Source organism: Manis pentadactyla, chromosome 13, assembly GCF_030020395.1.
Source record: "Manis pentadactyla isolate mManPen7 chromosome 13, mManPen7.hap1, whole genome shotgun sequence".
NCBI classification, from domain to species: Eukaryota; Metazoa; Chordata; class Mammalia; order Pholidota; family Manidae; genus Manis; species Manis pentadactyla.
This window is the reverse complement of record NC_080031.1, coordinates 50,319,965-50,337,830: the sequence shown is the minus strand read 5'-3', so window position 1 is coordinate 50,337,830 and position 17,866 is coordinate 50,319,965. Positions and strand designations below refer to the sequence as shown.

Sequence of the window (17,866 nt, the reverse complement as noted above, 5' to 3'; positions counted from 1 at the left end):
TATTTAAACAGATTACAATATGCAGGAAAGAGAAAATTACTATGACACCTAGTACACACTAAAATTTACATCAACTAAGATGATATTGATGCATAACAAATATGTACTCTATACAATTACTGTTACATAGCTAATCCTGCAATTCCACTAGAAATAAACTTTTAAAATCATTTCAAGTAATAATGAGGGAAGTGGAGTTCTTTTCTCCTTCCACAATAAATTTAAGCCCAGTTATATTGGGCTATTCTACCCATAATTGTTTTGTACCTAAGTCATCTCTGTATATGAATATCTGAGCATTTTAGAACTTTCCATTTAACCCATTGTAGTGAAGTATACATGCTTCAAAATAAAGAAGCAAATGATTTCTTAATTTGTTATATTAATATAACTTTCTTATTTACTCAACAGGTGGCTTATAATTTTAAAACATGATGAATCAGACAGTAATGATGGAATTCTTGCTTGTGACTTTTACTGAGAGCCAGATGCTGTTAAAGCTGCATGCTGTTCTCTTCTCAGTGATCTACCTAGTGGCCATGTTGGAGAATTTAATTATCATCCTCCTCACAATTCTGGACAAACACCTCCACACACCAATGTACTTTTTTCTCAGACATTTGTCCTGTTTAGATCTGAGTCTCATTTCTGCCACAGTCCCCAAGTCTGTCCTCAACACCCTCACCTTGATTGACTCTATATCTTTCCTAGGATGTGTGGTACAGCTCTTTCTGGTGGTACTGATGGCTGGGTCAGAGATAGGCATCCTCACTGCAATGTCTTATGACCGCTATGTCGCTATCTGCCGCCCTTTGCATTATGAGTCTGTCATGAACAAAGGAGTTTGTGTCCAGTTGATGGCAGTGTCCTGGCTCAATGGAGTGGCCTTGGGAATCTTGTACACAGCTGGGACATTCTCTCTGAATTTCTGTGGGTCCAATAAGATCCATCAGTTTTTCTGTGACGTTCCTGCCTTGTTAAAGCTCAGTTGTTCTGAAGAACATGCAACTATTAAGCTCAGCGTGGCCATTGGGGTCTGCTATGCATTTTCATGCTTGGTATGCATTGTTGTTTCCTATGTGTATATATTTTCCACTGTGTTAAAGATTACAGCAAGAGAGAAGCAGTCCAAAGCCTTCTCCACCTGCCTGCCTCACCTAATTGTTGTGAGTGCATTCCTTCTGACAGGCGCTGTGGCATACTTGAAGCCAGCCACCAATGAGCCTTCTCTGCTAGACTTGCTGGTGTCTGTGTTCTATTCGGTTGCACCCCCAACCTTGAACCCTCTTATATACTGTCTGAGGAACAAGGACATTAAATCAGCTCTAGGTAAAGTCCTGTGGAATCTGAGAAGCAGTGGAGTAAAGGAAAGATGACCTAATTTGAAGTTAGGAAATAGGAATTCCTTTTCTGTTCTGCCATTAACTAGCTGTTTGAAATTATTTGTATTAGAGATTAATCTATCACTGAGTCTTGTTGGTGATAGCCTCAGGTAATCAGTTTTAATAGATATTGTCTTCCCTCATACTTTTTCACTTTATATCTTTTAACTATATAGAAGTTAGGAGGGCTTTCCTCTTACATCTGACTTTGATTCTTGTTATGATCTTTTTGTTTATAAACATGATATTTGTATGAGGTTCTTACTCTTCCTACACTATCATCTTCTTGGTATTTTTTTTTTATTTAGCTTGCTAGAGAAAATTATGAACACGTTATGCATTTCCCAGTCTCTAAACCCTTGTACATGGCTGATGAACATAGTTTAAATATCTCCGCTAGGGAGTCCCATACATGTAGCAACAGAAAACTACAGCTCTTCTAAGGGACACATTGGTACAACCACAGCAAGTGGTGTCTGTGATGCCTGTGTGAGAAGCCCATGCATAAACTCTCTGTCTTCACAGAGCATGTCATATTTCTGATCATGTACTAGTCATGTCATAACTCTCTCTTTAACATATTCCTGGTCTAGAGTTAAATCATTTCAAATGCATAATAAATATAATTATACATTTTTCAGGAAAATAAGCATTACATTAAAGGAATATATCAATTTTCAGTTGAGTGCCTATTATAGAATCATTGAAATATGAAAAGTTTATCTGAGAATCAGGTACATGTTATAATGACTCAATTTTGGGGAGAAATCACAAGTATGTGGTAAATCACACTAATATATATACAGACACAAATGCAACCAAAACTTCAAGTGGAGGAGGAAAAGGAGAAGCAGTAGTGTAATAGAAGAATCAAGGAGATTTCATACGGTTGTCCTCATGGGACACAGAACTATGACACATCATCTGTCCTCTGGTGGTGCGGGGCAACAGTCAGGCAGAGCATCGCCGAGACAGCCAGGCCCTGTGGCCCTTTGCCCAGCGTCGTGGTCCTCCTTCACCCGCTTCACGGAGCTTCTGCTGTGATAGACTTTCCTGAATCCCCTGGGAACCTGGCTCAGCTGTGGGAGCCCCGCAGACCTGCACAGCACTTCCCCTGCACACCTTCCTACTCCTTTTCCCCAAGTGTCACAGTCACAGGGAACATTCAGACGAAAATGAATGGAAATAGGGCCCCACCTCAGTTCAGGGAGGCCGTTTGAATCTGAAAAATGAAAGTGTGGTCCTCATAAAGTGAAGCAAAATATGTCCAGTGCTTTCAGAAAGCTTCTCTGTAGTTTCCATGGGCCTATAGAACATTCTGAATTTGTATGGTGTAAACGTATTTGTTTATTATATTCTGACATATTAAAACACTTACCTAAACTACTCCACAAGCAGGTAATTAAATCAAATATCCAATACTAGTCATTTGATGGCGTCTCCAAGGAATGTGGTTCCCACTGACCGTGGTCTAAATTCCAGATGATGATCAATACAATAATATTTAACAAGATTGCAAATATTTGCATTTTTAATTGAATTTGGGAAGTTCATATGTGGGAATACTGGTTTGTGATGGCATAACTTGAAGATCATACCAGCAAAAAGGACATGACAGACACCAAAAAAAAAATGCACAGAAGTTTTAAAATAATATTCAATGGAGGATTTTTTAAAAGTGTTTTTTTTAATTAGAGGTAGGAATTCTATCACTAGACATAAGCTTACAAGTCAAAGGTGCCCAGAACTGTACTATCAAATATGTTAATACTCAATATATGTGACTATTAAGGGCTTGATATGTAGCTAACATGACGGTGAAATTAATTAGTTTCAGTTCATTTAAATTTAAAATCGGATATTCAGTTTGGTTATTGGAACATCTTAAGCTATGCTTGGAATGACCTGAGCATGAGAATCAAAAATATATGTATGTATTTCATTGTGTTTCATTTTCTTTTTCTGTGCAACTTATTTCTAGAGACTTTGTCATGTGACATTACTACCATTACAGTAACAACTACAAATAATGATGTGTGAGACAATGCGCTAAGAACTTCTCACATACTTTTAATTTTAAAAGACCCAAATGTTAAGGGTTATTTTCTTTATTTTTAAGTGTAGAATGAAATAGACATGATTCTAAATATAAGGCATGATTTCATATTATTTATTCTGAAGGGAAAGGAAGGTAGATATTTGGATAGACTGAATGGGTTTCTAGATGGTTGATATAATTGAATGGAAAAGAATAAGGCAAAATAAAATTAGCAATTTTCGAAGTCCATGGTCAAGCCTGGCATTTTGGCTCCCAAGCCCATACTTCCAGCCAACAAATTGAACTATATCTATGACATATATGTGGCTTCCAGTAATGAACATGACTATAAAATCCATCCTAAACATATATTATAATGGAAAATTTCCCTTTATTAACTTTTTCAGTGTGCTAGTTAAGATGAATTGCTCTTATGTGTACTGATTTCATTTGTTTAATGGATAATACAAGGAAAATGAAGTCCCCTTCTTTTCCTATGTACATGATTTCAACTATCCATTGTAGTAAAAATAATAGTGTGTCACATTTCTCAACTCTCTTATTCAATAGAGTTTTGTGGGGGGTTTTTTTGTATATCTTCCTGTGTGGAGGACGACATCTTTAATTTAGGCCTCCAGAATCTTAGATTTACACAAAAAAAATTGAATGAAAAATGAATTGAAAATAAATCTCTTAATCAAATATCATCAAACATAAAAGACACACCCATGAGAAAAAAATCATTCAGAAATAACAAATAGGTCATTCAAAGACCTCAGATATTAAAATGATCAGACAATATAAAATACCTATGGCAATATAAAATATGACATTTTAAAATAATCACAAAATTATCAAAAAGAAATCACAAATGACTAAGAAAATGTGAAAAATAACTATATACAAGTTTTAAAATGAAATAGAGTTGAAATCAAAATCTCAGGGTTAGTTTAACATATTATATACAGAAGGAGGAAGTAAATTGAAGCCACATATGAAGTAACTGTTCAGAAAGCAATTTAGAGACAAAGGAAATGGAAAATATAAAAGAGAAGTTAACAGACATGGGAATTAGAATAAGAAAGTTTGAAGATTCTCAGAAGGAAAGAATAAAGAAAATGGAGGAAAGCCAAAATTCTTAAAAGAACAGAATTTTTGAGAACTAAGAAATGAACCTACCAATACAGGAAGCAAATACCAAACAGGGTAATTAAATTAGCACACAGTCGTGTTGTAGTCAAACTGCAAACACCAGAGAGATGTCCATAAAGGACCAAAGGGGACAAAAACACCTACAAAGAAACCATAGTCAAGAATAATGATAGATTTCTCACTGCAGCAATGGAAACTAGAAGAGGAAGTGATTATATCTTCAATGTGATAAGAAGAAACCATCAACATAGGATTTTATGTCCAGAGAATCTCAAGAATGATGATAAAGATATTACCAGCAAACAGAATAAATTTTGTCTCCCAAAAGACTTTCACTTAAGGAAATTCTACTTTAGGAAGAAGGAAAATGGTACCAGAAAGGAGGTCTGAGATGCAAGATGGAATGGTGAGCAAAGAAATTGGTAAGCATCTAAGTAAACCTAAAAAAGTGCTGCTTATATAAAATAGTCTAATAATAATGTCTGATTTTTGAGGTTAAAAAAAGATAAAATATTGGTCAACTGGGAGAATAGTTAAAATATTGATTCGTTTAAAACAGATCAGATATGTGACTTACAAACCAATAAAAAATGGAATTTAAATTTTAATGAAAAATTATTTGACACAATTTAACTTTGTGACCTCCATCATATTACGTAACCTTCATAAGCCTTTAGTTTTCTTACCTTTAGAATGTGAATAATAGTAATACCCCCTTTATAGGGTTGTTGTGAAGATGTGATCAGATAATGCATGTGCAACACAATGAGTATTCAATAAATGTTAGACATTACAGCTATTAATAGTGATTTAGTTTTGGTAATACTTCAAAGCCATGCTAAAACTTCCCTGCCAAGCTCTCACCTGGCTTCATTCCAGTGAGAGGGAATATGCTACCCCTAAAGAGAGCTAAAGAGTGTTAAACAGTTCTGATAGGTCTTTCCTGTGTAAATCCTAATTCTTTGCTCAGAACCTTCAGGATTCAATATTGCCTTTCAGTAAAAAGTTCAAAGCATCAAAGCTTTCCACAGCCTGGCCCCAACCAACTTGATATCATGATCTCTAAGCATATTTGAAATCTTCCTTTACACTTTCGCTTAAAATGTCCTTGTGAAGAGTAGGTAAAATTGGGTTTCCTCCTACGTCTCAAAAACCCTTCCTCTCTGCTGAATTCAAACTACTCTTGAAATCCCATGAGTTCCTGACTAGCCCAAAAGTGATTTGTAATTTGAAAAATTATCGTCTAACCCAAACTTCCAGTAGTCATTTATGCCTATCTCTTCTGATTTTTCAGTTGAGCTTTTATTTAAATTTTAAATTATCACAGAACTTTCCTTAAGTTTGTATGATCTTTCCAGCTAGATTTCTAGCTCCCTGAGCACAGTAGGTATTTCTTACATTTCTTTGTATCCCCTGTAGCTCCTAGGGAAGGGAAACTAGCATGGAAGTGCTTACTATATGGTAAATGTTTTCTTATATGTATATAACATCTCATTTGTTCCTCACAGAAAGCATATAAAGACATTATCTATATCCATTTTACAGATAAGGACATTGCACTTGAGAAAGGTTAAGTAACATACCCAAGGCACTTTAGTCAGTGGCAGAGCTGGGTTGCTAATACACTGTGCATTTAAATAGCTTTCAAATAATACATATCTTGGAGGAGTAAAAGGCTCATGTGTTTTATAGATTTTTTTTAATCGAAGTATAGTTAATAGACAATATTATGTTGGTTTCAAGTACAGGAAACAGTGATTCAACAGTTACAGACATTATTAAATCCTCACCTCAATAGTGCAGTTACTATTTGTCAACATAGAAAGATGTTACAGAACCATTGATTATATTCTCCTTATTGCATTCCATCCCCGTGAGCAACTTATATCATGATTGAGATTTTTATATCCTTTTATCCACTCCACCCACCCACTCCAACCCCTCCCCCATGATAACCATCAGTCACTTCTCAGTGCCTGTGAGTTTATTGCTGTTTTGATCATTTTGTTTTGTTTTAAACTTCCACATATAAGTGAAATCATACTGTGTTTGCCTTTCTCTACCCAGGTTTATACACTTTTCTACTTATTTGTATCCCAGTATGAAATTTAGAGTGTAATGGAAGCAGATTTCAAGGAAGCCAAAAATTCTTCCTCAAAATTAAAATTTGACATGCTGATTATTAACTAACAGCTAAACCATAGAAATGCACGAAGAACTTGAAGTCAGACATAAAATCATAATTTGGAGGTTTAGGTTAAGTGAATTAAAGAGGTTCTATTCTGTTACTTTATGCTTTGAGTTCATGTACTGTGACATGAAATAAATCACAACAAAGTAGGACATTCTTAGCGTGCTTGCTGCAAGTCTGTATCCCTTTTAGAACATTCTTTCTCTTTTTCCATTTTCTAGGGTTATACATCTTTCTGGAATGACTGTATATCATCTGGCCTGCGAGGGGGCATCCTGATAGAGCTGGCCATGCGGGGTCGAATTTATCTGGAACCTCCCACCATGCATAAGAAACGACTACTAGATAGAAAGGTATAGCATCCTCTGAACATCCTCTCAGCTTATGAAAAGTCAGATGCCAGAAGTCCTTTCAGAGGGATAGGAAGCTTTGAGTGGTGAGACAATATGAGTATCACTGACTCAGCTGTCCCATTATCTGAGACGTTTAATAATTATTCAGTAACACAGAATAATCCAAGTATCCATAGGCTAAAGAACTGTAAGAAGTTCATGGTTTAGACTTCCTTTTTATACGAAAAAAAGCACATTTAGGATGTTTTGGATTACTTCTGCCTCTGTATCTATTGCTGTAACATTATGAAATAGAGGTTTTTTTTTTATTTATGTATTGAAGACTTATACTGTAAAGATATTATTTGGTTATCATTAATCTACAATTACATGAAGAACATTATGTTTACTAGGATCTCCCCTAAACCAAGTCCCCCCCACAAACCCCATTAAAGTCACTGTCCATCAGCATAGTAACATGTAGAATCACTACTCATCTTCTCTATGTTGCACAGCACTCCACTTTCCCCCACACCCAACATTATACATGCTAATCATAGTACCCCCTTTCTTCTTCCCCACTCTTATCCATCCCTACCCTCCCATTCTCCCCAGTCTCTTTACCTTTGGTAACTGTTAGTCCATTCTTGGGTTGTGTGATTCTGCTGCTGTTTTGTTCCTTCAGTTTTTCTTTGTTCTTATACTCCACAGATGAGTGAAATTATTTGGTATTTGTCTTTCTCCGCTTGGCTTATTTCACTGAGCATAATACCCTCTAGCTACACCCATATTGTTGCAAATGGTAGGATTTGTTTTCTTCTTATGGCTGAATAATATTCCATTGTGTATACGTACCACATCTTCTTTATCCATTCATCTACTGACGGACACTTAGGTTGCTTCCATTTCTTGGTTATTGTAAATAGTGCTGCGATAAACATAGGGGTGCATCTGTCTTTTTCAAACTGGAGTGCTGCATTCTTAGGGTAAATTCCTAGAAGTGGAATTCCTGGGTCAAATGGTAAGTCTATTTTGAGCATTTTGAGGAACATCCATACTGCTTTCCACAATGGTTGAACTAATTTACATTCCCACCAGCAGTGTAGGACGGTTCCCCTTTCTCCACAACCTCACCAACATTTGTTGTTTGTCTTTTGGATGGTAGCCATCCTTAGTGGTGTGAGGTGATATCTCATTGTGGTTTTAATTTGCATTTCTCTGATGATTAGCAATGTGGAACATCTTTTCATGTTCCTGTTAGCCATCTGAATTTCTCCTTTGAAGAACTGTCTGTTCAGCTCCTCTGCCCATTTTCTAATTAGATTATTTCCCTTTTGTTTGTTGAAGTGCATGAGCTCTTTATATATTTTGGATGTCAAGCCTTTATCAGATCTGTCATTTATGAATATATTCTCCCATACTGTAGGGTACCTTTTTGTTCTATTGATGGTGTCCTTTGCTGTACAGAAGCTTTTCAGCTTGATATAGTCCCACTTGTTCATTTTTGCTTTTGTTTTCCTTGCCTGGGGAGATATGTTCATGAAGAAGTCGCTAATGTTTATGTTCAAGAGATTTTTGCCTATGTTTTTTTCTAAGAGTTTTATGGTTTCATGACTTACATTCATGTCTTTGAGCCATTTCGAATTTACTTTTGTGTATGGGGTTAGATAGTGATCCAGTTTCATTCTCTTACATGTAGCTGTCCATGACTGCCAGCACCATCTGTTGAAGAGACTGTCATTTCCCCATTGTATGTCCATGGCTCCTTTATCGAATATTAATTGACCATATGTGTATGGGTTTATGTCTGGAGTCTCTAATCTGTTCCATTGGTCTGTGGCTCTGCTCTTGTGCCAGTACCAAACTGTCTTGATTACTATGGCTTTGTAGTAGAACTTGAAGTTCAGTAGTGAGATCCCCCCCACTTTATTCTTCTTTCTCAGGATTTCTTTGGCTATTCAGGGTCTTTGGTGTTTCCATATAAATTTTTGAACTATTTGTTCCAGTTCTTTGAAGAATGTTGTTGGTAATTCGATAGGGATTGCACCAAATCTGTATATTGCTTTGGGCAGGGTGGCCATTTTGACTATATTAATTCTTCCTAGCCAAGAGCATGGGATGGGTTTCCTTTTGTTAGTGTCCTCTTTAATTTCTCTTAAGAGTGTCTTGTAGTTTTCAGGGTATAGGTCTTTCACTTCATTGCTTAGGTTTATTCCGGGGTATTTTATTCTTTTTGATGCAATTGTGAATGGAATTGTTTTCCTGATTTCTCTTTCTATTGGCTCATTGTTAGTATATAGGAAAGCCACATATTTCTGTGTGTTAATTTTCTATCCTGCAACTTTGCTGTATTCCAATATCAGTTCTAGTAGTTTTGGAGTGAAGTCTTTAGGGTTTTTATTTACAGTATCTTTGGATTATCTGCAAATAGTGACAGTTTAACTTCTTCTTTACCAATCTGGATTACTTGTAATTCTTTGTTTTTTCTGATTGCTGTAGCTAGGACCTCCAGTACTATGTTAAATAACACTGAGGAGAGTGGACATCCCTGTCTTGTTCCCAATCTCAGAGGAAAAGCTTTCAGCTACTCACTGTTCAGTATGATGTTGGCTGTGGGTTTATCATATATGGCCTTTATTATGTTGAGGTACTTACCCTCTCTACCCATTTTGCTGAGAGTTTTTGTCATGAATGGATGTTGAATTTTATCGAATTCTTTTTCAGTATCTATGGGGATGATCATGTTTTTGGTCTTTTTTTTGTTTATGTGGTGGATGATTTTGATGGATATTCAAATGTTGTACCATCCTTGCATCCCTGGGATGAATCCCACCTGGTCGTGGTGCATGACCCTTATGATATATTTTTGAATTCAGTTTGCTAATATTTTATTGAGTATTTTTGCATCTATGTTCATTAAGGATATTGGTCTGTAATTTTCTAATTTTGGTGGTGTCTTTGCCTGGTTTTGGAATTAGGGTGATGTTGGCTTCATAGAATGAGTTTGGGAGTATTCCCTCCTCTTCTATTTTTTGGAAAACTTTAAGGAGAATAGGTATTATGTCTTCTCTGTATGTCTGATAAAATTCAGAGGTAAATCGATCTGACCCGCATTTTTTTTCTTGCATAGTTTTTTTATTACTGCTTCAATTTCCTTGCTGGTAATTGATTTGTTTAGATTTTGTGTTTCTTCCTCAGTCAGTCTTGGAAGGTTGTATTTTTCTAGGAAGTCTATTTCTTCTAGGTTTTCCAGCTTCTTAGCATATAGGTTTTCTTAGTACTCTGTAATAATTCTTTGTATTTCTTTTGGGTCTGTCGTGATGTTTCCTTTCTCATTTCTGATTCTGTTAATGTGTGTTGTTTCTTTTTCTCATTTAATAAGTCTGGCTAGGGGCTTATCTATTTTGTTTTTTTTCTCAAAGAACCAGCTCTTAGTTTCATTGATTTTTGCTATTGTTTTCTTCTTCTCAATTTCATTTCTTCTGTGATCTTTATTATGTCCCTCCTTCTGCTTACTTTAGGCCTCGTTTATGCTTCTTTTTCAAATTTTGATAGTTGTGACGTTAAACTGTTCATTTGGGTTTGTTCTTCCTTCTGTAAATATGCCTGGATTGCTATATGCTTTCCCTTTATGACTGCTTTCTCTGCATCCCACAGAAGTTGGGGTTTTGTGTTGTTGTTGTCATTTATTTCCATATATTGCTGGATCTCCATTTTAATTTGGTCGTTGATCCATTGACTATTTAGAAGTGTGTTGTTAAGCCTCCATATGTTTGTGAGCCTTTTTTCTTTCTTTGTACAATTTATTTCTAGTTTTATACCTTTGTGGTCTGAAAAGTTGTCTGGTAGAATTTCAATCTCTTTGAATTTACTGAGGCTCTTTTTTGGCCTTCTATGTCGTCTGTTCTGGAGATTGCTCCATGTACACTTGAGAACAATGTGTTTCCTGTTGCTTTTGGGTGTAGAGTTCAATAGATGTCTATTAGGTCCATCTGTTCTAGTGTGTTGTTCAATGCCTTTGTGTTCTGACTTATTTTCTTTCTGGTGGATCTGTCCATTGGGGTGAATGGTGTGTTGAAGTCTCCTAAAATGAATGCATTCCATTCTTTTGCCTCCTTTAATTCTGTTAGTATTTGTCTCACATATGCTGGTACTCCTGTGTTGGGTCCATATATATTTATAATGGTTATATCCTCTTGTTGGACTGAGCCCTTTATCATTATGTAATATCCTTCTTTATCTCTCATTAATTTCTTTGTTTTTAAGTCTATTTTGTCTGATAATAGTACTGCAACATCTGATTTTATCTCCCAATTGTTTGCATGAAATATCTTTTTCCATCCCTTGAGTTTTAATCTGTGCATGTCTTTGGGTTTGAGGTGAGTCTCTTGTAAGCAGCATATAGATATATCTTGTTTTTTTATCCATTCAGTGACTCTGTGTCTTTTGATTGGTGCATTCAGTCCATTTCCATTTAGGGTGATTATCGATATTTATGTACTTATTGCCATTTCAAGCTTTAGATTCATGGTTACCAAAGGTTCCAGGTTACTTTCCTTACTATCTAAGAGTCTAACTTAACTCACTTAGTATGCTGTTACAAACACAATCTAAAGGTTCTTTTCTATTTCTCCTCCTTTTTCTTCCTCCTTCATTCTTTATATATTAGGTATCAAATTCTGTACTTTTTGTCTATCCCTTGATTGACATTGGGGATAGTCATAAAATTAGGCTTGGGGTGGATTAATGATTGTGCATTGAGCATTGACTACCCTATACAGAATTTTATTGTTGTTAACAACCAATTTAATTTTTGCATTTGCCTCACAATCGTCTGCTCCGTCCTCCCTACAGTGGTTTTACTACCTCTGGTGGCAGCTATCCAACCCTATGAGTACTTCCATCTATAGCAGTCCCTCCAAAATAGACTGCAGAGATGGTTTGTGGGAGGTAAACTCTTTCAGCTTATGCTTCTCCGGAAATTGTTTAATCTCTCCTTCAAATTTAAATGATAATCTTGAAGGATAAAGTAATCTTGGTTCCAGGCCCTTCTTCTTCATGGCATTAAATACATCATGCCACTCCCTTCTGGCCTGTATGGTTTCTGCTGAGAAGTCTGATGTTAGCCTGATGGGCTTTCCTTTGTATGTGATCTTATTCCTGCCTCTGGCTGCTTTTAATAGTCTGTCTTTATCCTTGATCTTTCCCATTTTAATTACTATTTGTCTTGTTGTTGTCTTCCTTGGGTCCCTTCTGTTGGGAGATCTGTCGATCTCCATGGCCTGAGAGACTATCTCCTTCCCCAGATTGGGGAAGTTTTCAGCAACTACCTCCTTAAAGACACTTTCTATCCCTTTCTCTCTCTCTTCTTCTGGTATCTATTAATGCAAATATTGTTCTGCCTGGATTGGTCACACAGTTCTCTCAATAGTCTTTCATTCTTAGAGATCCTTTTTTCTCTCTGTGCCTCAGCTTCTTTGTATTTCTCTTCTCTAGTTTCTATTTAACTTATTTTCTCCTCCACTTTATCCAACCTGCTTTGAATACCCTCCATTGTGCTCTTCAATGATTGGATCTCTGACCTGAATTCATTCCTGAGTTCTGGATGTCTTTCTGTACCTCCATTAGAATGTTGATGATTTTTATTTTGAACTCGCTTTCAGGAAGAGTCATGAGGTCCATATCATTTAAATCTTTCTCTGGAGTTTTATTAATAATTTTACTCTTGACAACGTTCCTTTGGCGTTTCATGTTTGTATATAGCGCCCTCTAGTGTCCAGAAGCTCTACACTGGAGCTACTCAGCACCTGAAGCAATGTCAGAGGTCGCAGGGGAGCGGAACTGGTGCCTGGGGGGAGTAAAGAGCTGTTCCCCTCCTCCTGGCTTCAGTGCCTGTCTCCACTGCCTGAGCCAGTGGGCCAATCACACAGGTATAAGTTTTTGTCCCAGAGCAGCCAGGAATGGATCCCCGCTTTCCACAAGTGGCCAGAATCCCAGTCTCCCCAGAAACTCTGCCTGTATTAACTTTCCAACCTGATTGTCATCCAAATCTCATGAAAGCACAATGAAATGTAGGTTTGTGCTCCCAGAGCAGATCTCCGGAGCTAGGTATTCTGAAGTCCCAAGCCTTCCACTCCCTGCTCTGTTTCTCTTCCTTCTGCCATTGAGCTGTGGTGGGGAAGGGGCTCAGGTCCTGTGGAGCCACAGCTCTGGTATGTTACCCCGTTCTGTGAGGTCTGCTCTTTTCTCCAGGTGTATGCAGTCTGATGCAGTCTTCTTTCCTGTTGCTCTCTCAGGATTAGTTGCACCAATTAAATTTTCTAATTGTATCCAGTTTTAGGAGGAAGCCTCCGTCTCTCCCCTCACACTGCCATCTTTCAATAAGTTTTTACACTGGCATATAAATATGTTTACACACATATACATATATGGAGTAATATATATGTTGAGGATTAGTTTCAGCACAAATTTACTCCCCCTTTGAAAAGGCAACCTACAGTTCAGGAAAATATATTCACATTTTTCCAAGGAGCACATACAGATGGCCAACAGGCACATGAACCAGTGCTCCACATCACTAATCATCAGGGAAATGCAAATCAAAAGCACAATGAGATATTACCTCAGACCAGTCAGAATGGCCATTATCCAAAAGACAAAAAATAACAAGTGTTGGTGAGTATGAGGAGAAAAGGGAAACCTCAGGCACTATTAGTGGGAATGTAAATTGGTACACTGTGGGAAAACAACATTGAGATTCCTCTAAAAATTAAAAATAGAAAAAAAACATATGACCCACAATTCCACTTTTGGGAATTTATCTGAAGAAAGCAAAATTTCTAATTCAAAAATATATACTTATCTATGTTCATAGAATCATTATTTACATACAGTAGCCAAGACATGGAAGCAACACAAATACCCATAGACTGATGAATGGACATAGAAGATTAGCACATATACCCAATGGACTATTACTCAGTCATAAAAAAGAACTAAATTTGCCATTTGTGACATGGTTGGATCTACTGGGTAATATGCTATGTGAAAAACGCCAGGCAGAAAAAGACAAATACCATATGATTTCACTTATATGTGGAATCTAAAAAAAAAAACACAAATGAAAAAGAAATAGTCCTATAAACATGAAAAACAGACAGCAGTTACCAGAGGGAAGGACTGGAGTGATGGGGGAAATACATGAAGGGGATAAAAAGGCCCGCACTTTTTTAATGCTAAATGATACTCCACTATGACAATCAATTCCATACATTATCCACACTTGCTACATTTTCTTAATTCATTGGTTGAAAGACATTTACCTGGCAGTTGTGTCTTTATTTTCTAAATTAATTAAATAATGTAATTTCATTGATATAAAATCTTTCATTGGTTTCCAGTGTACAGCACAGTGGTCCAGCAGGTACCCGTATCACTGAATCCACACCTGCACTGCTGCAGTCATGTTTCTTTTAGTGAACAATTCTTGCAGTAAACATAAAAGCACAAGTATAAGCCTGATATTATAATGTAATGTATATATCAATCTATATTCTTACTAACAGTGTACAAGTATTCCCTATTCTCTGTCTTCACCAACATTATGATTTTTTATTAATAAAGGTTACCCTAATAAATGTGAGTTATACCTCATTATGGTTTGCTTGGCATGTTTTTGTGGATGATTAGTGATACTGGCTATTTTTTAATTTTCCTGTTCACAACTTGTACATCCTCTTTTGGAAAAAACATCTGTTCAGCTCCTTTGCCATTATTTTAATCATATTATGTGTCTCTATTGTGTTGTACGAATCCATGCATATTTTAGTCATTAGCCCCATGTCAGATTTATGGTTTCCAAATATTTTTCCCATTCCATAGGTTTCATTTTTTATTTTCTTTGTTTTATCCTTTGTTGTGCAGATACTTTTTTATTTTAGGTGTTATTGCTAATTTTTTTTCTTTTTTGAATTGAAGTATAGTTGATAGACAATCGTATATTGGTTTCAATTATACAACACAGTGGTTGAACAGTTACTCATATTATTAAATCCTATCAAATAATACAGTTACTGTCAACATAGGAAGACATTACATATTCTCCACGCTGTTCTAAAGTTTTGTGACAAACTTATGATTGACAATTTTTTTGTCCCTTTATCAACCTCCCTCCCTCAACCCACCCATTCCAAGCCCTCCTCCGTGGTAACTACCAGTCCCTTCTCAGTGTCTATGAGCCTCCTGCTATTTTGTTCATTCTGTTTTGCTTTGTATTTATATTCTACACATAAATGAAATTATATGGTATTTATTTATTTAATTAATGTCCTTTAAATTTCTACTAAAAAGTTCTTACTGCATTGGATACCCAAAATAAGTGTATATTTACCTAACTAAAGAATAATTTTATTTCTAATGATTCCTCTTACTCTTCTTTAAACTTAGATTCCCATAATACAAATCAAGCAATGGACACATAAGAAATCAACTGAGAAAACTTCTGGTGTTTTGAGGTTTCTGTACTTGTTTAACTTAATTATTTAAATACCCTATTAATTTTTATATTAAACTAAAAAAGATTCTGGATTTTCCAAGTTTGGAAAACATTGTGTAATTCCTATAATATTCTTTTAAAATTTATTTTATTGATATAATTTACATATAGCATTCTCTAAGCTTATGGTGTTAGTTTGATTCATGTATTGCAGTGTGATTACCACTATGGTGTCAACTAACCTCTATCACATCAGATACTTATAATTTTGTTTTGTTGGAAACAATTAAGATCTAGTGTCTTAGAGACTTTGAAGTTTGTGAGACAGTATTGTGTATAATCACTATGTGTGCATTATATCCCCAGGGCTTGTTTATCTATTAGTTCCAAGTTTGTACCCTTAAAAAATCTATCCCAAATACCCCTACCCCACCCATCTGGTAATCACCATTCACCTCTGTTTTTATGCATTTATTGAAAGAAATGTTTCTAATAGAATAAGAAGGAATATAACTAAATAATGCATTTGGCGCCACACTAATAAAAATTTACTTTCAAATACATCACACAAATGAAACTAGTAGCTGCTAGGATACACCAGCACAATGATGGCACATTAAATACAACCTCATTTTTCAAACACATTAACACATCTCTTGTGGAAGGTCCACTGCCTAATATCCATATATTGATAAAAGTATTTGGTAAAATTCATGAAATTCAATACAGGAATTTTAATATGCATAATTGTATTATCTGTATATGATTTTTGAATTAGCTAAAATTTGATATATGAATTTAATGTCTGAAACTAAGATACAAATAGAAATAGTCCAAATTTAGTTGCCTTTTATTGTTGAAACTGCTAAACATACAAAATTATTGTATGAAAGCAAATCTGCTAAAGTCAGTAAGATAAATTCAGGGGTAGATTCACTAAGTGAAATATTTCTTGATAAAAACTAGAGCTTTTTTGAAGCTGGGGGAATTCCAACCTTTCAAACTTAGATTTTCTTTTTTGGAAAACCAACTGAGAAGAATTGTTACAACCCCCAATATCATAAAGACTGTTAATGAGAAAAAGGAAGAAAAATTCAACTTTGACAATTGTTTTTATATTTCTCCTATTTCATACTGCCACCTAGTTTCCACAGGAGCTTTCTCAGAGCTGCCTTGATTTCCCTGTTCCTAAGGCTGTAGATAATGGGGTTCAGAGAGGGAGGAGCAGTGAGCACAGCACTGAGAACAGCAAGTCCAGGAGAGACGGGGACTCAGGCACTGGTTTCAAATAGGCAATGGCTCCTGTCTGGGGAAAGGTGGACACAACCATGAGATGGGGAAGGCAGGTGGAGAAAGCTTTTGGCCTGCCTTGTACAGATGGGATCCTTAGCACTATATTGAAAATATAGATGTATGAGAAAACAATGCAAGTAAACAAAAAACCCATAAAATATCCTAATGGCCACACTGACATTAATAGTGATATGATCTTTAGAGCAAGAAATCCTTAATAATGAGGGAACATCACAGAAGAACTGTGGGACTCTTCTGGAAGCACAGAAAGACAAAGAGAAAGTGCCAATCACATATAGACCTCCAAAGAATCCTCTGAGGATGCAGAAGGCAGCTGCCAACTTCCCACATGCCATCCTGTTCACAGGGCAGGGGGTGGCAGATGACCACATAGCGGTCATAGGACATGGCGGTGAGGAAGAACACCTCAGACCCCGCAAAGTGTATCACCAGTAAGACCTGCAATACACATCCTGGGAAAGAAAGAGGTGTTGTTGGAAAGAGTTGAGAATGGATTTTGGAACAATGATGGAAATAAGGCAGAGGTCAAAGAAGGACAAATTCTTCAGGAAGTAGTGCATCAGGGTGTGAAGACACTGGTCCATGGACACAATCACAATAATGAGAATGTTTCCCAACAGTGTTGCCAAGTAAATCAGTAATAAAAGAAAGGCATGTAGAACTTGGAGCTCTCTGGTGTCAGAGAATTCCACCAGGAAGAATCCCATCACTGCTGTGAGGTTGGCCAATGTCCTTGTCTCTACCATGCCTCCTGTGGGATACAGCAATTTAATAATATTAACAGGCTTCCCTGAAGCTCTATTTTTTGAAGACTACTCATTTCTTACAGTTCTTCAAGACATTGTCTGAAATCTGCACTTTATCAGTTTGTGGAGTGTGGGCTGACTTTAAAGTGAGACCACATCATGTACACGTGCTCTCTTTTGTTGAGAAAAGGTGGTGATGTTATCTCTTTTTTATCAG

At 36.3% G+C, this 17,866-nt stretch overlaps 1 protein-coding gene across 1 annotated transcript; it reads left to right on the top strand.

The window, feature by feature from the left end:
• The first annotated feature begins 431 nt into the window (after positions 1-431).
• On the top strand, positions 432-1,376 carry LOC130680294 (olfactory receptor 14K1-like). The gene has a single exon (XM_057490550.1). It carries the CDS (start codon positions 432-434, stop codon positions 1,374-1,376), a length of 945 nt encoding a protein of 314 aa, XP_057346533.1.
• Positions 1,377-17,866: the final 16,490 nt, after the last annotated feature.